Source organism: Enoplosus armatus, chromosome 14, assembly GCF_043641665.1.
Source record: "Enoplosus armatus isolate fEnoArm2 chromosome 14, fEnoArm2.hap1, whole genome shotgun sequence".
NCBI classification, from domain to species: domain Eukaryota; kingdom Metazoa; phylum Chordata; class Actinopteri; order Centrarchiformes; family Enoplosidae; genus Enoplosus; species Enoplosus armatus.
The window spans coordinates 22,790,631-22,815,862 of NC_092193.1; the positions used below are offsets into that span (position 1 = coordinate 22,790,631).

The 25,232-nt window shown below is 46.9% G+C and overlaps 2 protein-coding genes across 2 annotated transcripts; one reads left to right on the plus strand and one right to left on the minus strand.

Moving 5' to 3' along the window:
• Nucleotides 1-932: 932 nt before the first annotated feature.
• LOC139296820 (protein Niban 1-like) lies at nt 933-14,831 on the minus strand. The gene is made up of 14 exons (XM_070919344.1): nt 14,773-14,831; nt 12,593-12,723; nt 12,325-12,462; nt 12,115-12,232; nt 11,535-11,696; nt 6,883-6,998; nt 6,654-6,758; nt 5,670-5,832; nt 5,346-5,527; nt 5,079-5,225; nt 4,886-4,996; nt 4,263-4,370; nt 4,035-4,146; nt 933-2,912 (listed from the first exon to the last, which is right to left on the minus strand). Exons 1-14 carry the CDS (start codon nt 14,825-14,827, stop codon nt 1,441-1,443), a joined length of 3,120 nt encoding a protein of 1,039 aa, XP_070775445.1. The 5' UTR covers nt 14,828-14,831; the 3' UTR covers nt 933-1,440.
• A 2,483-nt stretch (nt 14,832-17,314) lies between these two features.
• olfml2bb (olfactomedin-like 2Bb) lies at nt 17,315-25,232 on the plus strand. Its single transcript, XM_070919345.1, has 9 exons — nt 17,315-17,626; nt 18,546-18,800; nt 18,897-19,004; nt 19,410-19,577; nt 19,678-19,915; nt 20,601-21,080; nt 21,170-21,346; nt 21,834-22,030; nt 23,802-25,232. The coding sequence occupies exons 1-9, from the start codon at nt 17,315-17,317 to the stop codon at nt 24,189-24,191; spliced, it is 2,325 nt and encodes a 774-aa protein (XP_070775446.1). The 3' UTR covers nt 24,192-25,232.

Here is a 25,232-nt window from a genome sequence, read left to right on the forward strand (position 1 = left end):
ACATTTAACCCCGTTGGGACACAGACGTTATTCTGAATGAATGTCATTGAGTGTTTTCTCGACTTAGAGAACATTAGCACGCCGCTAACTGACACGAGGACTGGACGCTAGATTCTCCCGCATTTGAATAGCTTGGGTTAGCTTGGGTTAGCAATTAGCCCGCACTGCTAGACAGCGGAAAGCGAAAATATATCGTGCCATTGACCAAACCGCACATGTTTGCAGGACACTGACAATTCGCTACATACTGTGTTACCTGTAGGCATATTTGGTTATGTTTTGTGTTTGCATCATAAGTTATTATTCTAAGTATTAATTAATCTATGTATATTATTGTGTTTTTTTATTTTTATTATTCTAATTATTATTAACAAGACACTGTAAACAGAAGCTAGTACTGGACTGTAGATATTCTCCATCTCTCTCACTGTCTTTCATCCTCAGGTTCTTTAATAAAAAATAAATACATTAAAAAAAAAAATCATACTGCGTTCACGCTTACATCCTGGACATGACCGGCACCCTGTGGAGTGTTTCGCACCAAAAAAAACATGCATTCTGTGTACCTGTTTGGACCTGTCAAGACGCTTCAAATGCATCATTTCCTTTGGTTTGGTTTGGTTTGTTTTACTCAGAATATTGTAGTATATTTGTGCACTACCTGTCTGTTGTGCTGGACTTGCTTCCGTCATTGTGCCCCGTGTCTTCGCAGTCCACTAACCCTTTATCAGGACGGACATCGGCATCGACTGTCCGACTGTGCCAGTGATCATCGCAGACGCCGTTCGACTCCAAACGAATGCTAATGTTGCTCTCTGTCTGCTGGTAAATAGACAACTGTTTGGTGACGCCTTAGCCGCAATCAACATGCCAACAACTTTATAATGTGATAATAAAAAAAAAGAAAAGAAAGAAAACTCAATGAATGCAGCTTTGAGATCATAACGTTGACAACTTTTACACCTATTTATTGGGTCATTTTATCCATTTCAGTCTTGGCAAAAAAAATAAAATAAGAAAAGCTTACAGCTACAGAGTGTGAAAATTAAATGAAGGAATTCTTCTAAATGTAGTAGTATAAAAATGTGATAATGGTAGCAATAAAGGAATGGGTTAACCTCTATTCTCTGTACCATTTAAAGCTACAGTAGGCAATATTATTGAATTATAATTTTGGTTGAAATAACTCACTTTGATCAGTGCATGTCACTAACAATATCTGATTGAGGAGCTCCTTTAAAAGAAAATGTGTCTGTGAGCCCCCACCCCCTTTTGTATTTAGTCTTTTAAAAAGCTGGGCTGGGTCTGAATCAAACAACCAATCAGGGTTAGCTAGCACGTTAACTGGCCAATCACATGGACTCTACAGAAGGTTCTGCCTACTGGATTGGATCGGAACCCCTGATTGACCAGGGGTCAGTTGTCGTGGTAACGCGTTTGTCAGGGCGTATGGCTGCTGTTGGGACAGGGGCTGACCGCTGTCTCCACCTCAGTGATCTCAGTCACGAGTTCCCTGATGACAGCCACGCTGTCCAACGGCAGCCCAGCAGCACGTTCTGGCTGCGATTCCATTGGCCGAGGGCTTTGGAGAACCTCCTCTTTTTCTTTCTCTCCGCCTTTTTCCGCAGGATCTCCCATCTCCTCTGCTTCCTCCTCGTCTTCTTCTCTTGTCCCAGTCTCCAGCTCACTCCCTTTCTCTTCATCATCCACCGTCTCTTCCCTCCGCCTTCGCTCCGCGGTTAAGGCGGCGGAAGCGTTCTCTGCTGGAGATTCTGAGGACTGGCTGCCTTTATCAACAGGTTCGCCTCCTGTTTGGGCTACACCCCTCTCCACCTCCCAGCTGTCTTTTATGTCTCCCGTCAAGTAGACCGCTTTGTCAGTGGTCCGCTGTGCCGTCGTCTGCGTTACAGGAGGTGCTGCAGAGTTGCGGCCGATCGCCTCGCTTAGCGACCCGAGGCTGATTTTCATTGGACCGCCGCCGGTGCAAGGCGGGTGTGGCGATGAGGGGCAGGGGTGCTGGAGGGCGGTTGCGTCCTCTGTGACTCGATCTGATCTTTCAGGTGTTGCAGGTAGACCACTTTGAGCGCATTCCGCTGGAACATCTGTGGACTGCGGTGAGGACGGAGGGGACATGGAAAGGTCAGCAGAACCTGGGATGGGATTCATGGATTCTGGGTCAGCAGGTGTACCAGCGCCGTGCGGGTCAGAGTCAGGTGCCGACGGAGTGTCAACTCTGAGCTGGGCTTCTCGGGTATCCTCAAAGCGAGAAGCCTCCTCGGCCGACGACCCGTCGAACTGTTGCGTGACAACGATCATAGGAGACGGGAGCTTTGAGCTTTGAGTGGCACCGGGGTCGGCCTCGGCGCCGCTAACTTCCAGGTCATTCTGGAGGCAGACATTAGCTGCCGCTGGCTGACCTGCCCCCTCCACCGCGGCAACAGGTTCCTCACCGGGGTCAGCCTGGTCGCAGCTAACTGCCGGGTCATTCTGGAGGCAGACATTAGCTGCCGCTGGCTGACCTGCCCCCTCCACCGCGGCAACAGGTTCCTCACCGGGGTCAGCCTGGTCGCAGCTAACTGCCGGGTCATTCTGGAGGCAGACATTAGCTGTGACTGGCTGACCTGCCCCCTCCACCGCGGCAACAGGTTCCTCACCGGGGTCAGCCTGGTCGCAGCTAACTGCCGGGTCATTCTGGAGGCAGACATTAGCTGTGACTGGCTGACCTGCCCCCTCCACCGCGGCAACAGGTTCCTCACGGGGCGCTGCTGGGGGGGAGTCTCGGGCGCGGAGGGCTGGGCTGCCTGGCGCGGAGCGAGGAGGCGTCACCCCCAGCAGACTGTACTGACTGAAGCCCAGATCGGACGTGTCCAATAAGAGGTTGTTGCTCTTCTTACTGGCGGCATCCTGGACCACTGGGGGGGCAAAGGCAGAAATCAAGTTTGGACCAGACGGGTACGTTCCATTCTCCATGTATTAATTAACATGTTATTTCTGAGCAGCTTAAAATAAATGGACTGACATGACATCAGGAAAGGGACGATTTTGCCGCCTTTTTGTTTTTGGTAGCCCCTCAGAATTTCTGTTGAATCATGTAACTTTCACGCTGTTACGGAATACAAACCAAACCACGTTATGACAGGAAACCTTTCTTGCTTAAGTTAACCGCTGGTCCTGTACGGCCCCGTGCATTTTAAAAACCTTCTTAGCGTACGCATACGTCAGCGCAGCGCCATCCACCTTCTCACAATACCCTCCACCTTGTTCATCCACCGTGCTCAATAACGGCAGAATCTCGCCACGTTTCAACCCCAGCAAAAAGGTTTCTTAACGCGGTAGGGTTGTACGTCGTAATGACATGAAAATATCTTGCGATACCGTAAAAAAGTATCGGGTTAAAACGTGAAAAAACATCTTGGTGCACTGATCTTTACTAACAAGCTCATTGTTATAACATGCTTCATCATAAAAACCAAAGGGGGGGTTATAAACGTGATACTGATTTTCTTTTTTTTATCTGCCGTGGCAGCAATAAGCTCCCGTACAGTACTAGGCGCCAACTGTAGATTCACAGAAATGCGTCAGGGCTTCCGTTAAGTGTAAAAACATCTGAGTATACTGTTCTGAAAAATTTTTTTTACAATGTACTGTTTTGGAAAAACTAGGATTCCACCCGTTTTCAGATGAAATGCACTTTGTTATATTTAACAAATATATTTAACACACACATATATATATATATATATATATAGAGAGAGAGAGAGAGAGAAGAAATAAATATTTTATGTTATGAAAATGATTTTATAAAAGGTGATTGTTATGTTAATGTTTTGCGATTTACTAATTGACCATCCATTTGTAAAGAACAAATAAAGCATGCTACACGCTTCATTTTGAAGGACCAAACTGCTCCGCATCGCCGCTGTGAGTGGATACCAGATTTAACAGAAGGCCTAAATGATCTGTGTATGGACAGCTTTTTAGTGTGTGTGTGTGTGTATGTGTGTGTGTGTGTGTGTGTATGTGTGTGTGTTTACCTGTCTCTATCTCCTTACTGGGGATGTCTCTCAGCACATCATCGTAGACGTTATGAACCAGGATAAAGCTGCTGTAGTCTGAGAAGATGTACTGCTCGAACTGCTGCAGCTCCTGGACAGAAAGCGCGTGCAAACACTTCGAAATCGAAGTAGTGAAATGAGCAGAAGTGTGTGTGTGTGTGTGTGTGTGCGTGTGTGTGTGCGTGTGTGTGTGTGTGTTTCACCTACAGTCTTCCACCTGCTGTCCATCCTCCTGGTGAGAGCGGGCAGAGTGATCTCCAGTAGAGCCTCCTGATAGAGCCTCCTCTGGACAACTCTGCTGTCATGGTCCAGCTGCTGCTCTCACACACACACACACACACACACACTTTTCACTTACTGAATCCTTATGTCATCATCACTTTATCACAGTTTATAAAGTAGCAGGTTTATTGTATTTGTTTAACACACACACGCAAATCCCCCCGAAATCTGACATACTGGTATCACTGCTTGAAAATATATAGAATTATTACTCTAGAGCAGTGGTTCCCAATCTGGGGGGGGGGGGGGGGGGTCCCCCATCAGGAGCTGATTTTAAGGGTGTAAGAATTGTATTCATTTATTATAAAGCCAGGCTGCTTGGACAATTGTATGATAGTGAAATTAATAGAGAATCATGATACGGACATGTACATGTGTTCCTTTAAATATGAGGGGGAAGATTGTGGTATACTAATAGTCTGCTCAGATTTATATTCAAGTTGCTAGTTTCACACAAACTTCCTGCAGGTGTTAAGTTCACTGTTTAGGTCCATTGTGTTGTTTTTATGCGATGAATATAATGAAACATATCGTCGGCGCCTCTCTACCTTCAGGACTCTTTCCTTCGCTCGTTCCATCCTGACAGGAATCTGAGAGGGGGGCGGTCCGGCCGATGGTCGGAGGAACAGCTCCAGGGTGTACACAGCGCTGTCCAACAGCTGGAGGGTGACAAGCAACAGACACTTGTTTCTCTCTGGGCCACAAACCTCGCTTTCTACTTTGCTCAGGGTCCTTGAATACCTTCTCCATCTCCAGATGTGCGGAGTGGACCAGTCTCTGAGCGCTGCCCAGCCCAAAGCGCTGTTTTAAGCCTGCGAGTTTCTCCGTCAGCTTCTCCGCCTGCCTGTAGCACTGCTCCAGGCTGATGGAGCGCAGAGTGGACAAGGCCTGGAGAACACACACACACACACACCGAACCACAATCACAAGCTTAAACCAAATAAATACAAAGACTCTTTCTCCAAAGACAGCAGCCCCCCCCCCCCCCCCCCCCCCCCCCCACCTCACCTCCTTTGTCTCCTCTGTTCCCCCGCGTGTGTGTGTGAAGGCCGAGTCCATCTGCACGTGCAGTGTGTGCTGCATCCCCCGAATCCCCGCACTTATGTTTTCTGCGAGCGCTTCAAGGATGGAGGACATGTAGGGTGCCACGGACTCACCGCACACCTTCTCAGCTTCTTCGCGTATGCACGCTGGAGCACACACACACACACACACACACACACACACACACACACACACACACACACACACACACACACACACGTTCGCGAAATGTTTGGCTAGTTGCTGGAGGGTTAACGTATCAGACAGGAAACTTGGATCCCCGCGTACCTCCGACTCTCTCCTGCAGGAAGCGGTGAGAGGACATGATCTGGTCCAGGTTGGATCTGATCAGCGCCTGATTGGCCGACGCTGTCTGGCGACACTCCGCCCTCAGGGCCTCCAGGCCTGCGGCGAGTTGATCCAGCACCAAAGCGTAGGTTGCCTGTACCGTCTGTACGTAATAATGATAATATACACAGGGTAGACGTGTTCACAGTGTTTAAAGCTGCAAAGAATCAAAAAAAAAAAAAGGACGTCGGGGGCACAAGGTTGTCATCCGAACCTGATGGGGAAACAATGGCGGCAGCATAACACGCTGTAAACGCGACACGGACATTTTTTCCACCCTCTAAAGATGTTGACGCGCGACGTCCGTTAGCAAACAGCTTCCTTTTTTAAGGCCGCTAGCGGACACGGAGCAACATCAGCAGCGTCATTATTTGGAGCTGATGAAAGTCCAACATTAGAATCCACCAAATCCTGAGAGAAAAGCTCTGGGGCCTCATTTATATGTCAAAATCTTACGATCATTTCCGACGGTGTGCTTCCGCTCGATCTTCCAATGACGCAAGAACAGCCGCGGTTACTTCTTGCTCATTTTCGACACAGTATTTATCATAGTATTTATATATATATATACACCTTGCGTCCGGCAATTCATTCCTCACATCTTTTGACTGATAACTCCCATCACATTGTTCTTAAAGCTAATGCAAAGTACTCCACAGGCTCGGGCGCACATTCGTCCCAAACTGCAGTACCCCTGCACAACCAGCAGGAGCACGTCGGGTCTAGGGTTCGCTGAGAGGTGAGACCGCTCCCACGTCAAAGCAAGGTTTTATAAAGCACTACTGGTACGCGTGGTTTTCTGCCGAAGTCATACTTGAGATCAAAATTGAGGCCCCAGGCTATTTAGCTGCTAAATGCTAAATGACGTGTGTAACGTGATTTATAACAGCGTGGCGTTGTGGTTGGTGCGTTGGTGGAACTCACCGCCAGCCACTGCCGTATCCTCTCGGTTTTCTTGCCCCTCACTCTGGGCTGAAGCTGCGTCTGTAGCCACGGCAACGCTTCCTCCATCACCTGGGAGGCCAGCACCTGCACACGCAAACACGCACAACTTAATAAGCGGGTGGACCAACAACCCACAGACAGGTGGAAAGCTGAAGTAAGTGTGTGTGTGTGTGTGTGTGTGTGTGTGTGTGTGTGTGCGTTTGCCGACTTGTTCCTCGGTGCCCAGCAGCATTTCCCAGGATTCGTAGCACCCTTTGTCCTGCCGGTAGAGTCGGAGGGCCCGGGCGAATGCCTGGCTCTCGTAGGATGAATCGCTCCAGGGGTCTACGGGAAGTGCGGATTTGGTTATGATCCAGGGACGGGGGGGGGGGTTGAAGTTGAAAGGTTCCCCCTGTCCCCTCTGTGGAAACCTCATTGTACATTCTGCCATAAAATTTTATATGATCCTTGATAGAAGTTCATCGCCAATCATATTTAATTAAAACTACTGCATGTTTTGCTGGGGACCCCCGGATATTCCAAGGACCTCTTGGGTGAGATCCCATTGGTTGAGGGGATTCTTCGGTATGAGGAAATCTTACGAGTTGTATTCCTTGCAGAAAGAAGGCCGGGGACAATTGAACTAAACATGACTTTTACAGTGGTTGTTTTATTGTTGGCCATTATGTGAGAATTTATTGCACAGTTTCTGTTCCTATTTCTGTCAGGCTTTTGTAACTTTAAAGGCCCCATGTGATGCTCATTTCAGCTCTATATTTTTATTCTGGGACTCCACTAGAGCAGCTCTGCATGATTCACAGTTGAAAAAAAGTCCTCATGTATCTTCTCCTGACTGTATAGTTGTGACATCACAACCTTACGGAAGTCCCTACTGCGCGTTTTAAAAGGCGCAGTGTCTGAATACGGGCTGTGTTTCATTTCTACGTGAGCTGAGTGTTTTGATGCTTTCACAGTATTTATACAGCACCCAGACCTGCTTTATAATCAAACAAGACATGGACGTCTCACTCTCTACAATATGGGACCTTTAAAGGATAAGCTCGTGATGATTATATTATATTTTTCTACAAATCAACAAATCCAATGTTCAAACCCAAACCAGCAGTCAATGCATCTACGAACAAGCATGTGTGTGTGTGTGTGTGTGTGTGTGTGTGTGTGTGTGTATCACAGCCTGATATATCCTCTTCCTCCGTGTCCTAGAGCTCCATTGTTGTCCAAAAAACTATTCAAAACACATCAATCCATTTTTGAGAAATACTCCAGGGAGCAGCTGTTTTAGAAACTATGGAGGCACCCTGGCGGTCTAAGGGGTTAGGGCACTGATCATGAACCGGTTCCTATCCACCCAGGGACCTCTGTTGCATGTCGTCGCCCCCCCCCCCCCCCCCCCCCCCCCCCAATGGTCTCATTTCCTGTCATCTGTGACTGACGCTGTCTGCTGGTTTTACTGTTCAGTCTTTGCAGTTAGTAGTTGCTGTTGTTGTGTTTAGTGGTGTTTAGGTTTCACATCTCTAATTTCCAATAATCTTACGTTCCGTTTTTTTTCTTCCCCCCCCCCAGTTATCATTTCTTTTGTGGTCCAGTTCCCCATAAGACTTTTGGACATTCTTTTCTTACTAAATTGAAGGAGGACATTTGAGGAACAGAAAGCTCTACTGACACTGAGCATGCTTCCCCTCTTCTCATCAACACCGTCAGCATGAATCACACAGGCGGAATCATGGAATCACCCCCCCCCCCCGCTGATGTCACCGACATGTGATGTAATATGCTCTGGTGGTTCAAGTTTACTCATCATCAATCTCATCTCATCTCATCAATACCCATTTCCAATTAGTTATTAGTCTAATTATGCTCGCCTTCATCTGAAGGTTAATTAACACACACACACACACACACACACACACACACACACGTTTTCCGTAATTTAAATTTGAAGTTTCAAGTTTAAAATGTGTGATGTATGATTGTTGTTCATTTTTAGCTAGGTGGTTATTCAGTACAGCTAAATTACTACTACACCTATGTAGCAACAGTAAATAGAAAAAAGTCCTAAAACCCGGAAATGAGTCAGCATTTTTACACTTTCACGGTTCCCTCGTCTGGAAGTCAGTGGGTTTTTGGTTAGATGCCTGAAATAAGGTCTGTGGTTAACACGAGCTTAAGAGATTTCAACGTTTTGTTCTGCAAATACGTCATAAAATACGTCAGTAGAGGCCCCCACTCGGGAATTTTGAAGCTTTTACGCGTCTTTAAAAAAAAGACGGTTGCTGACACGCGGCTAAATGGGACTACAGAAGTTGTCGTGGACATTAAACGTTTTCATGCCGAACACAGAAAGTAATCTACTTCATCACTAGTCCGCCTTTACAGCCTCGTCGTGTTTATACTCTATATCTATCTGTCTATATATCTATATCTATCTATATTCTCTTCAAAGTTAAGCTTAGCGGTGGTGACCGTGGAGTTCCTTTATAGCCTAACGTTAGCTTTTTACTTCTGGCGATTCCATTTACGCTTCAAAAATCCTAAAAGTGGTGTTCATGAGTGAAGATTATCTCGCTGAACAAAACGTGTAAGCATCATAAACTTTTTGTTTTGCCACAGAGCTTATTTTCTGCAATAATCCAAAATCCCGTGGAGAAACTTCCCGGGTTGGCCTACAAAAATACGTCATCCCAGCAGCACTCTATAAGCCTCTAATATCCAACTGTTTGCACTTCAAGCTACTTATCGTAGTGGATAGGAATCATATTTTACCTCAATTGTATTGTATCATCTCAAACTACTGTAAACTACCTTCACTAAACTAAAACGTAATCAGTTTTACAACTCCCTAACAAGCAGAGCATCACACACATCTGACATACTATTACCTCATAAAGTCGTTATGGCTGATGCGTTAGCAAACAATTGCCTATTGACACATTCAGCAGACATGGAGAAGCATTGGCATTCATCTGGATTCACCTGGTGCCACGTGCCACTGCTGTAAACTAACTGGATGAGGCTGAATCCGAACAGTAAAGTTGCACGTCGTTGAACCGAAACAACGGACCGAAAGATGCTAAAATGCTCGGCGCAGGTGAGGGAACGACATGATGGGGTTTCACCCATCGTTTGTGTAAAAATATCGATATCGATTGGCACCAGAGGGAGCCATTTCCACTTGATTAAATCAAAGAATTGAAAAAAACCAAGAAAGCAATAAAAGTAAAGCGAGAATGTTATTTGAAAAAAACAAAAACAGTAAGTATTACTGAGCCCAACACAGTTTTTTTTGCATTGCGGCTCCTTTAAATGTGTGAAGTGAAACAGTCCCTGCTGGCCGGCTGTGTGCTTCCTGTCACTGCCGAGGATGTCTCGGTGGCTCTTGCAGATATGATGCTGCGTTTCCGCGGCGGAGGGGCTGCTTTTGGTTTGTATCCAAGCTAACCACACAGGAAGCCAACAGCATTAATATTTGTATCTGTCGCCAGGGCAATCGCCACCGCAGGCGTGACAAACCAGCAAAGAGCGCTCGGCGCTGCACTGCACTCGTCTGACATTACAAAAAAAAAAAAAGAGTCCTGACACCACCTCAGCAGTGGGACGGTGGTTATGACTCAAATGATCATTTTGACAGTCAAAATGCTGTGTTTTTAACAGCATATCATTCGAGGCACGTTGTGTCGCACGTCACCAGTAAATCTCACTTGCGGTAATCTGCATTTAAAATGTAAAGGATTAGGTCAACATTTCGGGGAAACAGGAGCTTTTGCGTAGCTTAACATAAAAAATATATATATATATATGTCACATCGCGTGTTTCATGAACACATGAGCTATTTATTGACGAGCGACAGGAAGCTACGCGACGTCACTACGCAGTACGCAGACAGTTGCAGCACTTAAACTCCCTCTGAAACCGTGAATGTAGTCGTAGCCAACTTTAAGAGGTTTTGGACAGAGCCTAGCTAGCTCCAGCTTCGTGCGCAAAAGTCAATATCAGTATCACGTATAGCAATGTCACCTTTTCATCTGTGACACGGCGGCGAGGCGGCGAACAGCAGAAGAAGTCATAGTCAAAGCCGGTTACTCGAAAATGTCGTACGGTTGATCCTGTAAGCTAACATTAGCCACCACATGCTACTGGACACACCAGGCCAGGACAGAGTACCAGCAAAGCCCACGAGCGCGTTTAGTGGAGTCGAGGCTACACGCTAGTGCTCATGAATTCAACTGTTCATGTGCAAGAGGAAGTTGCACGATGATCGGTATCAGTCTTCTCGCCTCTCGCTCTTGGAAAGAAAGTGAATGAGTGCATTTCCTAAAAATATGGAATAATACACCCCCCCCCCCCACCCCTCACCACCCACGACCAGCAACTTAAGCATGTTGGCATTTTAAAGTCACTTCATTTTGTTAACATACTGCACATTTCAAACACAGGTGCAGCACCGAGGCTGCATTTGGAGCCGCCTACTGCACACCACCGGACCGGTGTTTGGAAAGCGGAAGTAATAATCACGCAGGTATTACGCCCCTTCTAAATGAGGCCTCGTAGGTCTAATATGAGTGAAGATTCAGTAGCTGGCTCGCTTATTTCTCGCCTCAGATTTGTTCAGAGGCAGATGTTGGTGAAATTAGTGAAAGTTTATGCAACGTTAAGGGCAGACCACCACCAGCGCTTTGCATTGTGAGACACAATGGGTGAGGTGAACATCCGGGTGTTTTTTTGGCATACTGCATATTTAGCTTTTGTTTGCACGCTGCATGCTACATGCTACATTTTGGCCAAATCGGTGCGTACTGCCAGTGTAGCAGGCGGTTTCCAATACAGCCTCGGTGTAAAAGTGGTGTGTGTGTGTGTTTTACCAAGGTTGCAGTGTCTAATACAGGTCTTGAGGGCGGACCGGAAGTGATCTCGTTCTTCTTCCTGTTGGAACAGGAAGCAGGTGTGGCCCGCGTAAGGCAGGTGCAGATACACAGCAAACACATCTGGGGACGACACCACCGAAGAAGAATCCTCCTTCACGCCTTCACACACACAGACAGCAGTGTTACAGATGTGGGCTTGACTTGTATTTCCTCTGCACCATGAACTAGTTTGTGTTCAACAAAATAAAAAGCACCTAAAGGTTCGACATTTTGAGACAACGAGACTACAGAGATTACCCACACGTAACCCTCTGCACAGCCGAGACCAGAAACAGAGTCCTGGGTTTTCGGGTTCTGCAAACCAGACCCGACTGAACCTTACTGGTACAGGCCAAATTGTTTTTTTTTACAAGACCCAATAAGTTTGGGATGGGTAGCACAAATCTGGTTTCAGGTCGGGTTTGGGCCGTTGTGTTTGTTTGAAGCTTTGGGGTTTGGTTGGGTTGCAGGTTCAGGTATTTTCAAACTAGGTAGGTATATTGTTCTATGACTGTGAATAGGAATAAATGAATACTACCATTGAGTATCCCAGCACAGGTCTGCTCCAGGTGAGCCCTGGACTCCTCCTCCGTGGTGAACACACTGGCCCCCGCGGGCTGCAGGACCAGCTTAGCTGCGCATCCCCGACTGAAAGTCTACAGGTGGAAACACGACACAAGCGTGCATATCATTTAGACTCTGAATGTCATGTTGTGGTTTTTTGTTGGGGGGGGGGGGCAAGTGTTACCTCAATGTTTTCATGTATCTCCACTTTGTAGTCTCTTCTAAGGACTGTGTGTCTCTCTCTGCATTTCTTCCCCTGCTCGTCCCAGCAGGAGAACCTCACACCCCCCTGGTACAGCACTTCCTGCGGAGCATACTGAGGCTGCTCTCACACACACACACACACACACACACACACACAGATTTACCTTTAACGTCTTAAAACCAGCATGAATATGTAGTAGAAAGAATCCGTACTGATTGACGGCTTGATTGACAGGTGCAGCTCCTACCGTGTGCGTGAGCAATAGGCCCCTCCCTTCCTTCTTAGGCTCCACCTCCTGGTGTAAATGTCTGAAGTAGGCTGCGGAATACTGCTGGCGGTAAAACACGCTGAAGCTCTGGAATGTACCGTCGACGAGTCCTGGATACACACACACACACACACACACACACACACACATATATATATATATATATATATAAAAATATACGTCATACTGTATTGCAATAAAACCATTGGTACATAGTAACTGTTCACAGTATGTGTATATATTTACTTACTTTTACTTGTATACTACGTGTTTACGAGCTGTGCCTTGTGCGTATGACAATAAAGACGAGACTGGCTGGTGACAACAATGGCGCTAAAGGGCCTGATGTCTTTCTCGGGAGCCGGTAGAGACCAAAAAAAAAAAAAAAACAGCTAAAAGAAGAGTGGGGGTGTTGGACTAACATGGCTAACACGTTGGCCATAACAGCTCATTTGTCAATGTCGTGTTTTTTTAGTTGGTTACGCTGCCCCCAAGTGACTAAAAGTGACCCAATTACCGATGGCGCAAACGCCTTGAGTGGATGGTTTAATCAAACTTTGGGAGGGGGGGGGGGGGTGTTCAATCAAATAAGCCCTTTAAGGTTGTGATCCTGGCATAATGGATTGAAACTGCTGCTGGTCTGCTCTGAGTTCAGTAATGAGTGTGGAGGACGGGAGGGGGGGTGACTTACATTCACTCCCTGGAGACTCACCCTAACCCTAACCCCAACCAAAACCACTACTTTCCTCAACCTCAACCTAACCTTACCCTGATCTTAAACCACGTCTTCACCCTAAAAATGTTATGATTTACATTATGGGGACTTGCATTTTGTTCCCCATAAGGAAGACGAGTCCCCACAATGTGACTGTGTTAATAGATGTATGTCCCCACAACATCATTAAAACCTGCCCACACACACACACACACACAATTAATTCTCCGATCATGGAACAAAATACTCAATAATTAATGATGCTATCATGACAAGTCATATGGAAAGCAAATAAATAACGACACACACGCACACACACACACACACACACACACACACACACACAGCCGCAGTTTGTGGGTGTGATGTTATCTAATCTGTCAAAAGCCAAATCTCATCGTCACACTGGTAAGTATACGTCACAGTGCATATTTAAAGACGTATTACTGGACTCCGAATTGTGGTCATTTTGTGATTTGAGACGGTGAAGTCGCTGCGTACGGCGGCCCGGACGCGTTAGAATGTGGATCCAGTCAGAATTTGCCGTTGACCGTTTTGTTTACAGCGTATGGCCACTATCACACAATTGTTTGGGTCACTCTGTCGCCTGACTTTCATCTTACACACACACACACACACACACACATATCAGACAACCCATGATAATGTAATGGTTGGAAATGGCTGTAATTAGGTTCTGGTTTGCAGTGGAGATTAGTGGCAGGATGCGGCCGCGCTGATAACACATATATGGAATGCGACATAGACGCGAGCAAATCTGTTTTTTCTGTTATCAATTATAATTTGGGACATTGTCAAATTACACTTTTTAACCCCCCCCCCCCCCCCCAAAAAAAAAACCCAAAAAAACCCAAACAAACAAAAAGTTAAGCTAACTTAGCTAGCTCCTGGTGGCCTGGTGGTTACAAGACTGGTACCGTGTGACCACAACGTTCGCTGCGTGTCGCACCCCTCCCCACGTTTCCTGTCTACCTCTTTGCTGAGAGCTGCCTAATGAAGGCCAAAATATAAATACTCGTGCACGTTGAAACATTTGAATTGTTGCGTTCGATTGCGCAGGGTTTGTTGGTCAAACTTTAAAATACCCTTCCGTTCCTATATGGGCAGTTTATTAAGTACATGTCGGGATTATTAGGAATAATGCGGCAATTTGGGACAGAAAACTGAGAACACTCAGATCTAAAGCAGATACACAGTGGAGGGTGAAGCGACCTCAACTGCAACTGCAAGTATACTACTACTACTACTACTGCTTGTGCCTCTAACCCTCCTCCCCACACCCCTACAGCTTCTGTCATTTCTCCTTACCTTTACATTTCTCTGCCTTCCTCTCCTTCCACTTCACTCTCTATAGAAAGCTCACATTTAAACACTGCTGACTTATAAGTGAAGTGTGTCCAGAGCTGCAGACTCGTAGTTTTACCTTTGATGTTGCTGATTTTGGCCTCATCCAACAGGCCAGAGGGAGATGCTCCCATAATGTCCGGATTTCTTCTCAAATGCCTCCAGAAAAAGCTTAGTTCGGTTATTTGAAATGTGTGGAATGTATACACAGTTTACGCAGGGCACATATGTACGTAATGTCAACTAAATGGGCTGCTCTAATGTGTCAAGAGCTTTTTTTTTCTCGCTCAGCTCATTTCCTCTGTTTCTCTGCGAGTCAGTGTGTGTGTGTGTGTGTGGTGAGCTGGGCGGGACCGTTGAAACGTGAGGCGAAACCTGTCACAGCGGTCGCACCATCATCATACCAAGTGTCACCGCCTCCCCTGTAGGGCCATCTGCTGGTAAACACCGAAACAGTGTAACAGTATTACTTATTACTGACATGAGAGAATATATCATAGTGACAGTCTTCCCCCTAATTAAAGGGGACCTGTTATGCTTTTCCTTCTTTTCTGTCATATATATAATGTTACAATGTCGGATATTCATACTAAACGTTGATAAAGTTGCCAAATAATGAGGTAACGGTATGTAAAAGAAATCCCTGTGAGCCAAAAGCTCAGGCTGCAGACTGCTCTGAATGCTCCGTTTCAGTTTTTTCAACCGCCGGGTCTATCTGATGTCAGACAGGCACGGATGTCCTTATATGGTATCTCTGGTCCAGGTGTTTTTTTTTTTTAAAAAGGGAGTCATTATGAAACGCATGATCATAAAAACAAATACAGACATACCTTTGAACTACCTGTCACTATGAACATTTTTATGAACATAAAAAAAAAAAAAAAAAAATCCATCAATTTAACCATCAATAATGATGTAATCAAGGTATTTTGTTTGGGTTTTAAGGGGATAATTCATGGATAAATTAATATATTGTGATATATTGCAGCATATTTAATGGACTGCATAGTTTAAGGGATTAAAAAAAAAAAAAAAACATCTTAAAATTGACCAGCTAACATGAAAGCCATTCCTTAATGTATGCCTATATGGGGCCTTGATCTTAATTAATTAATTTGATTAAGGAAAATGTATATGGCTTTCATGGTATTTGGTAAAATGTTGTTTTCACACCTTAAAAATCCCTTAAACTGTGCAGATAACCCATTATAACCCCTTGATATATCAGAATCCATTAGTTTATTATTAGCATTATTTAATTATTAGTTTATCCATTTAATTCAATTAACCCCAACATTTGGGGTGACCCACTGAATTTGCACCGCAATTAAAGGCACAACTTAGAAACAAATTTTTGTACATTTTTTTTTTTTTTTATATCTACCAATCCGAGCAGCAGACCCTTTAAGAGCTACAGTATATTACAATTCATTAATTTCCCTCAAATCTGGCTAAACACCTGAAAACTGAATAAGAATCGCTTCATATGTCACCTAAATATATGTCAGACCCCTAAACTACAATTCAGACTTTAACAACACTTTAAATGAGTGATCAAGACGCTCAGTCCACGGAGAAATGAAACACAGCCCCGTATTCAGACACTGTGCCTTTAAACGAGCCGTCGGGACTTCCGTAAGGTTGTGATGTCACAACTATACAGTCACCGCCCTCAGCCACGGCCCCCCCCCCCCCGCCCCCAGTAGGTCACCAAGTACAGGGACGCTCATCCACCCGCTCAGTCTGTCTGAGTTATTGGAGCGCTCTGCTCAGGAACTACTCTTCAAGTGTTTGGAGGTTGTTCAGTTTGTCTCAAACAGCTTGTTTCAGACAGGGAGGGGGGGGGGGGACTGAGGGGCTGCATGAAGGGGCCAGGAGAAGATACATCAGGACTTTTTTTCAACTGTGAATCATGCAGAGCTGCTCTAGTGGAGTCCCAGAATAAAAACACAGAGCTGGAAACGAGCATCATACGGGGCCTTTAAGGGTTTTTGTTTTTGCCCCATCAAAATAAGAGATGGATTAGGGGTTCTCTGGCTTCCATACCAAACACCTTGATCCGGGTGTTTTATGCGTTTTCAGGGGTAAATTAAGGATTGCTTGTCTGTAAGGACTGTTGACTCTCTCTCTCTCTCTCTCTCTCTCTCTCAGTCCCGGTTTGGACCGGGGCCGGGTCTGGAGGTCTGACTCCTTTGTCGGTGCCACCCAGCTCACCGGCGACACGTCGCACGGACTTGCAGTAGGGCTCTTCTTCTTCTTCTCCGTGATTTTAAACGTGAATAATTCATAACTTTTTATGAAATTTTTTTTCTCTCCCTCCATTCTTTCTGTTAATGACGAACTCCGTCCGACATTACTGGGCACGAGCCTATCCCGCTGTTTCCCCCCAGATAAACCCGGACCCGCGTCCATTCAGTGCGTCGTCACCGGAACCGTCGTTTCTAAGCGTTTGGAAGGGGGACAGTTATTTTCGAGTAAGTTCGATTTAGAAACCGATGGACTGTTGGGAGACATACCGGACCTGCGCAGCCTCCGTTGGCTACAGCCAGCCTACCTGATAACCCACCTGGGACCAGTTTCCCCACCGAGCGCAGTTCGCCGTCGGCCGGCTCCGCGGAGAGATGTGGCGCAGACTCTCGCTGCTGTTCCTGTGCTGTGCGGTGGGTGGTCTCGGTGGTCTCGGGGCTCTGGAGGCGGACAGGAGCGCGGACCCCTCGCTGGGCGAGATGCCGCCGACCGGAGCGGCAGAGCTGGCGGGTAGACCGGACAAGGGCGCTCCGTCAGCGGCCGAAGTGGAGGGCGGTGTGCGGGGAGCGGAGCAGCGGTCCCCCGGGGGAGACGCTCCTGGTGCCGGTGCCGGGGGGGGAGCTCGGCAGCCCACCGCCGAGCCTCTGGAGGAAGAGCTGGACAACCAGGAGAACGTCGTTAGCCAGGTCTGTGTAGGCCCGCTGTGTGTGTTTCCTTCACCGCCAAACCGCATGCACAAACTCGTAGTTTAAAGACAAATTTGCGCACGGCAAAACTAGTAGAACAAATTAGAAACAGGCACTCTTGAATTCGCCATTATCCAACTTACTAAGCAGCACTCCTCAGTAAAAAAAAGAAAAGAAAGTTTAAAATGTGTGAATAACACGGTCCACGGTAGTTTAAGTTTTGGATCAGTTGTAAAAGTTGATCGATTTGCAGTGGAGTTCTGTATGGGCCTGTAATCCCTTTGGGATTGATGGGAAATATCACATTTCCAGAAGTTTAGTGCCTTGACCAGTTTTAATGTTCCTCTCTCCATGAGACCTCATTTGATCTCGGGCTCCACTCTCTCTCTCTCTCTCTCTGCAAACCACATGAGGATCTCACAGCACTTGTGTTTTTTGGACATTTCTTTCAAACTGTAAATCTTCAAAATCCTCATGAACACAGAGACAAGATTGAATGATTGCATTAGACGCAGCTAATGTTTCTACAAGGAAAAGTCAGTTCAGCTTACATGACGTGGTAAATCAGTGTGTGTGTGTGGTGGGGTGTGTGTGTGCGCACCACTGCAACGGTTTGTATCCTTCTGGTGGTTGGTTATGTAATATCCTCCAAAACTGTAAGTGCTCCAAACCCAAAAAGTGCCTGTTTGTAAACGCCTGGAGCTATCTGCTTCCCAGGGCAGCGTCACCGCGCATGCTGCAGCTGCGCGTCACCACGCATGCTGCAGCTGCGCGTCACCGCGCATGCTGCAGCTCTTGGATTTCCATTCATTTCACTCAATAAGCACAGATCAAAATCACATCAAAGTCTACAGGGTGTTATTTCTCCTCTGAGCAGCCTGTGTTAAGTCGTTAAACTGTGGTTGTCCCCCTCTTTCAGTTGCTGGGCGACTACGACAAAGTCAAGACGGTGTCATCGGGGTCCGACTGTGTGTGCCGCTGTGTCGTCCGACCAATCAAGCGCTCCGACTGCAGCCGCATCCACGAGGGCCAGGATTTTTACACCGTGGAGACGGTTGCTAAGGGGACGGACTGCAAGACGTGCGTGTGCATGGCTCCGCCCTCGGCTGTCAACCCCTGCGAGGGAGAGTACAGGTTCAAAAAACTGCAGGAGGCCGGCCGAGACGACATTAAGGTAGAAACACACACACACACACACACACACACACAATGTGGAAACGTAGTTGCTTTCACTGTTAGCGTCATCGATCGTGTGATTTCTCCTGTTCAGCTGGCAACCATCATCGACTTGTTGGAGGGCTCGCTGTATGGAATGGACCTGTTAAAGCTCCACTCTGTCACCACCAAGCTGCTGACCAGGGTGGACAACATGGAGAAGGTGAGCGCGCACACACACACACACACACACACACACACACACACACACACACTGACACATCTACTGTAGGGAATGTAACTCCAAAGTCACTCACTGCTTCCCATAACAGGGCGATACTTGGATACATTTCATTGTCAGGACAAGGAAACATACACTCTAATAGCCATAATGGGGGGGGGGGGGGGGGGGGGGTCGTTGCTAAATGTTGCCGAGGTGTGACTGCATATTTCATTACCATACACTCGTCACACAGCAGAACTGACGATTGTAGCAGTGTGTTGCCAGCGTGAACTGCATTTCTGTTCATATCCGTCAGTGGACGTAGTTTCATTTGTCTTCTGAGTTCTTATAGGAGCAAAGAGTTGCCTTTCTACCCCCCCCCCCCCCCCCATCTGTGCTTTTCAGGCTTTCGCCCGCAACTTGACCGAGAGAGCGAGAGAGAAAGAGCGCGCGAGGGAAAGAGCGAAGGAGAAGGAAAAAGAGAAGAAGAGCCAGCAGAAAAAGAAGAAAGTGAATAATGACTTGGAGGGCGCGGGACAGAAGAGCGGAGCGGCAGCCTACGGCAACAAGCAGGTAGGGACTGTCTGGAAATCTGTGTTCCAAAAAAAATGTTGTTATCGCAACTGAAAAAAAAACAAAAACACACATATTCTTCATGCACGTCCTAATGCAGAAGAATTATGAAGGTCAGCTGAAGAAGAACCAACAGCAAGACGGTCTGGAACAGCAGCAGCCAACCAGGAACAAGACGGGAACTCAAAAGCCAATCAAGGACAAGGCGGAGGCCAAGCAGCCGGTCAAAGACAAGAACAGCATGGTCGTCAGGGGCGTGACCTTTTACAAGGCGCCGGAGGAGAGCTACAAAGAGGAGGAGGAGGAGGAGGAGGAGGTGGTGAAGAAAGGAAAGAATAGTAAGTCTATTGTAACCCTTCTGACTGATTTTTATGGGTGGGGGGGAGGGGGGGGGGTTGTTGTACAGTTTGCTCCTGATTGTGTGTTTTTTTTTTGCTTTAAGCTGAGCACACATTCATTAACTGATGGCACAGTTATTGACTATCAAGATTATTTCTAATATTATTAAGACAAAAATGCAAATTGTTAAGTTGGATCCTAATCAGGCCTCTGCGGTAGGAATATTCCACGTCAATGTTTCATATCTATAACTAAAATGTGTTAACTGGAAGTTGGAACGTACGCAGTGGGGTTATCATTGGCAAGTTTTTGATGTTTGATGGTCATAAGCCCCCCCCCCCCTCCATGTTAGCAGATGGGACATGGGCCAAACCCCAAAAAAAATCACACGTCAAATAGATGTTTCCCAAAGATGGTTTCTGTCATTTCAGGTCGTTCTTATGACGCTGATGTTTGATCAAGTGTTCGTTTTTCTGATCCGTTTGGTTTTAATTAGTTATTCGATGCTATAAAAACGGGGTAAAAGGTCATGATTGACAGCTGAGATTGACTGTGGCGTGCTCGCGATTGGGTAGGGGCGGGTGTATGGGCGGGTGTATGGGCGGGACCTCGATACCTACCGCGGTAGGTATGAAACATAAAACTGACCTCTCTTCTTCTATCTCTCATTTCCCTTCTGTACAGCCACTCTAACTGCAAGTGCTTCAGTGGACTTGGACCAGCTCCCACCTCCCGTGACTTTCCCCACCAAGAGTCCAGGACCTTCAACCACCGTTAACACAGAACAGGACGTTCAGGACCCATCAAGGAGACCGAGCGGGCCTGTACCCACCCAGCAGCCAACAGCTCCCCCGACGACCACCCAACAAACCACCATCGCAACCAAGCCAGCCCCCACCACCATCAGGCCAACGACTGAATTGACCACGAACATACCACCGACGACTCCCAAACCGACGGCAGCCAAACTGACAACTACTTCCCAACAAACTACAATCCCCGTTCAGCCTACCCTGCATGTCAATCAGCATACCACCTCACCCTTGGACACCAATACAGGTCCACCCATTAAGTCTCACACGGCAGAGTCTCGGCCAAGACCCAAAAGTCGACTCAGCTGGACGGAGAGCCCCGCTGACCAACCAAAGACCACAAAAAAGCCTGGTAGATACATATCAGTTTATCCGGTAGTGCACATATTTTAGGATTTTTTTTTGTTTTTTATCATTGACCTTTGGTGTTTGATCTTGCAGCGGTCTGTAAGGACACAGTAGCCAGCATCTCCGAACCAGTCCAGCAGAACTCGTACGGCCTCAGCGACGGAGCCTGGATGAGAGACGCCCGTGGCCACGGCAACGTCATCTACCTTACCAGCGGTCACTATGGCAGCACCCTCCTAGAGTTCCGAGACATGGACACCTTCAAATCAGGTACAGGTGTTGTTGTGTATGTGTGTGGAAGGGAACGAACCCATAATCTATTTCCAACCACGCCAAACCAGCAAGCCACGTCCAGTTTTAACAGTGTTAAGTATCTTTTGCAGCTGGGGAACTGGAGATTGGTATTTAAGACAAACCCACTCCCCCCAAAAACCTATGGATCTTCTCAACCCGAACAGAGTCTCAGTTTCAGATCCCCTAAGTCGTCTCATGAATCCTTTTCTACTTTTCCTTGAAACAAATCCGCCAGAGCTACTGATACATTTTCTTCAAAGTCCCAATTTTCCAGAAGGTCCACACGGGTCCTCTTGCTCTCAGTTCTGTCAGGATTCAAGTTGTGTTTTGATGGATGGATGGATGGATGGATGGATCACACCTTGATGTGTAGTCATGGTAACACTCGTCCTAAAGCTCTTGGCCGTGGGTTGTGGGCCTGACCAAGCTGCATGTATGTTCTCTGTGCGTCCTTCCTGCTCAGGTCAGGCAAGTAGTTCATACAAGCTGCCCTACAGCTTCACCGGAGCCGGCCACGTTGTGTTCAACGGCGCTTTCTACTACAACCGGGCCTTCAGCAGGGACGTCATCAGATACGACCTGAGGCACCGATATGTGGCTGCCTGGACCACACTGCATGACGCTCTGCTGGAGGAGCAAGCTCACAGGACGCAGAGCGAAGTAAGAACCCGTGGGACACTTTAATGTGAGCGTGGTTACCTGTACAAGAGACACTGCTCGGTGATTTACTGGAGGGGTACACACTCGGGACGCTTTAAAGGGTCATAAAAGGTCATGGTGAGGGGAACGAAAACACTACAAATCACTAAAGAGTTCAAAAGGGCAAATAGCGAGGAGCAGAGACAGCTGCTGGGGGGTGGGGGGGGGGGGGGTATTTTTGTAGTTTTGTTCCCTGTTCACATTTCTGAACTGAAACGTGTCTGGATTTCACTACTTTAGCCATAAAAGTGAAGAACGTTCTTCAAAGGAATAGTTCAACTTCTGGGAAACACATTCACCCGTTTGCTTTGTTTCAGAGAGCGAGATGACAGGATCAACGCTGATCTCATGTTTGTGGAGTAAGTGCAGAGTTTCAGCTGGGAGGTGGTTAGCTTAGCTTAGTATAAAGACATGAAGCTAGCCCGGCTCTCTTTTAAAGTTCGATAAAGCACTTCACTTAGCAACGTGCCGTATCTTGTCTGTTTAATCCGGACATCAACAGAGTTAATATTTCTTATTTAGCATATATATATATTTAGTATCTTATATTGTATTTTCTTGATAGATATCCGCTTCTGTGTCGCGCCTCTGGCTTTTTTTGCGCAGGTTGCCAGATTGGGCTGGTAAGCACGTTTCAGCATAGCCACAATGGGACCAAAACCTGGCAACCTGTAACGACAAGACTATAGATTGCTGCAGGGATGACATATTTTTGGCGGCAAACCCAGATTTGAAGTGTAGATGGAATCGCCAGAAGTAAAAAGTTAATGTTAGGCTACAAATAAACTGCACCACTGTCGCATTACTTCAACGTCACCACCGCTGAGCTTCACTTTTAAGAGATTATAGATAGATATAGATATACAGACAGATAGATACAGAGTATAAACACGACGAGGCTGTAAAGGCGGACTAGTGAGTATATGACTTTCCGTGTTCGGCACGAATATAACAAAGTCTCATTTAGCCGCTTGTTAGCAACCGCCTTTTTAAAGACATGTAAAACCTTCAAAATTCCCGAGTGGGGGGGTATCTGCTGACGCATTTTATGTCGTACCATCTTAAGCTTGTGTTAACCACGGACTTTATTTCAGACATCTAACCGAAAACCGATAGACTTCCAGACCAGGGAACCAGAAGTGTAAAAATGCAAACTCATTTCCGGGTTTTAGGACTCATTCCTGCAGCACTCTATTAAAACTACACCTAAAAAAGTTATGGTTATGAGATACACTGGGTTAGATAGTGAGTCTTTTCCCCCCTGTGCTCCGAGTCTTTATGTGTAGCCTAATATTCATTCTCCATTTAGCTCTGTTTTTGGTCTCCACCACCTCTTGAGAGTAAAATCCGGCCCCTTAGCTGCTAAATGCTCAACTATGTTCACCAGCTAGTCGCTAACTGTGTCTTTCTGCCATTTGGTGCTGAGTGGGGAGTGTACAGTGGGGTTTTTAAAGCTTTTTAAATGAAAATGAGGGCTGACGGTGAACCACAACAGCAAAAACCAAAACAATGACGTGAAAGATGTTGGAAACGCTGTGTGGAGCTGAGTGGAACTGCAGAGTCGGGTGTTAATTACTTGTTGGTTCATCAACTATGAGCGACCCCTTTCACGCGTAAGTAAGTCACGTGATCCACTGACTGTAGCTGCTTGGAGGCATAAAGGTAATAAAAACTGTCCACATGAACGTGTCTGAGAGTCTTCTGTAAGTTATAATACGGTTATATCTTCCAGGTGGAGTTTGCCGTCGATGAGTCCGGCCTGTGGCTGCTCTACCCGGCTGTGGACACCGAGGGCTTCCACCAGGAGGTGATCCTGCTCATCCACCTCCGCCCCCGAGACCTGCAGCCGGTGCGGAGCTTCCGCACGGGTCTCCGGCGTGGCCGCTACGGAAACAGCTTCCTGGTCTGCGGCGTGCTGTACGCGGTGGACAGCATGGAGCGCCGCTACGCTAACGTGACGTACGCCTTCGACACGCACACGCTCACGCACACCGTGCCGAGCCTGGCCTTCACGAACGCGCACGCGCACACCTCCCAGCTGGCTTACTGCCCACTAGACAAGAAGCTGTACGCGTGGGACGGCGGACATCAGATGACGTATGACGTCATCTTTGCTTATTAGCACGGCCAGCGGACGCGCAGATGGAAGACATTGTGATCAGCATCTCCAGCAAGAGGTCAAGACAAAGCCGAGGATCGCAGGAACAACATAACAACTGAATGCTTTGTTTGTAAATGACTGTGGATCAGTCTCACTGAGTGTGTTTTTATATTGACCCCAGCTACTGCTTTGCCACACACACACACACACACACACACACACACACACCAAGTCAGTATTAACCAACAAGAGCGGCTTTTAACTCACAAGTCAGAAAACAAGTGGAAATACGTTCCCATTTGGAAAAGGACAAAAGCCAATGAATGTAAATACATGTATACACATCTTACTCTCTTTATCCACATAGAGCTTTTTTTTTTTAACTACGTATACCTGCTGAGACGTCTCACCCCGTTTTTATAGCATCAAATAACGAATTCAAACCAAACGAACACTTGGAACAAACATCAGCGTGATAAGAACTAGCTATAATGACAGAAACCATCTTTGGGATCTTTTTAGTTATGTCCCATCCGCTGACATAGAGGGGGGGCGGGGCTTATGACCTATACTGCAGCCAGCCACCGGGGGGGGGGGGGATCGAGACGCTTTTTGGCTTCACTTTCGGGGGAGCCGTCATGTCGTCCATCTTTATGCACAGTCTATGGTGTCGTGTAAGACGGGATGGATGTAGTCCAGGTTCTTGTGAGACCTTACTTTGACAAGGCGCTCTTGGTTGGCGTTGTGGGATGTGTATGATCCAGTGTCTTTAGGTACTGACAAGGTATCCAAAACCAGGAGCTCTCCAAAACCTCTGGTCAACAAGCTACTGTGGTGGTATTTTCAGCCTATTTTCTTATATGATCCATACTGTATGGTGTTGTTTGTTTGTTTGTTTGTTTTTTTTACTGTATGCCGGCCTAGCGTACCTTCACTCCTGCCCGTTACTTTAAGTTCAGGTGGGGACGGGGAGGAAGCCGGTACAGTTCGTGCTCCACGCCGCTTCGCTCGATGAGACAAGGTTGATTTCAGCTGCTTCCCTACACAGTTTTGCCTTTTTGT

What these genes read in the sequence shown, in the direction of transcription:
- olfml2bb (XM_070919345.1), top strand. Translation starts at nt 17,315, where the DNA reads ATGTGGCGCAGACTCTCGCTGCTGTTCCTGTGCTGTGCGGTGGGTGGT. An exon ending in GGTGAAGAAAGGAAAGAATA is followed by an intron (nt 19,916 to 20,600) that starts GTAAGTCTATTG and finishes CCTTCTGTACAG; the next exon opens with CCACTCTAACTGCAAGTGCT. An exon ending in AAAGACCACAAAAAAGCCTG is followed by an intron (nt 21,081 to 21,169) that starts GTAGATACATAT and finishes TTGATCTTGCAG; the next exon opens with CGGTCTGTAAGGACACAGTA.
- LOC139296820 (XM_070919344.1), bottom strand. Translation starts at nt 14,827, where the DNA reads ATGGGAGCATCTCCCTCTGGCCTGTTGGATGAGGCCAAAATCAGCAAC. An exon ending in CAAAATCAGCAACATCAAAG is followed by an intron (nt 12,724 to 14,772) that starts GTAAAACTACGA and finishes GTGTGTATCCAG; the next exon opens with GACTCGTCGACGGTACATTC. An exon ending in GGATACGGCAGTGGCTGGCG is followed by an intron (nt 5,833 to 6,653) that starts GTGAGTTCCACC and finishes TATTACGTACAG; the next exon opens with ACGGTACAGGCAACCTACGC.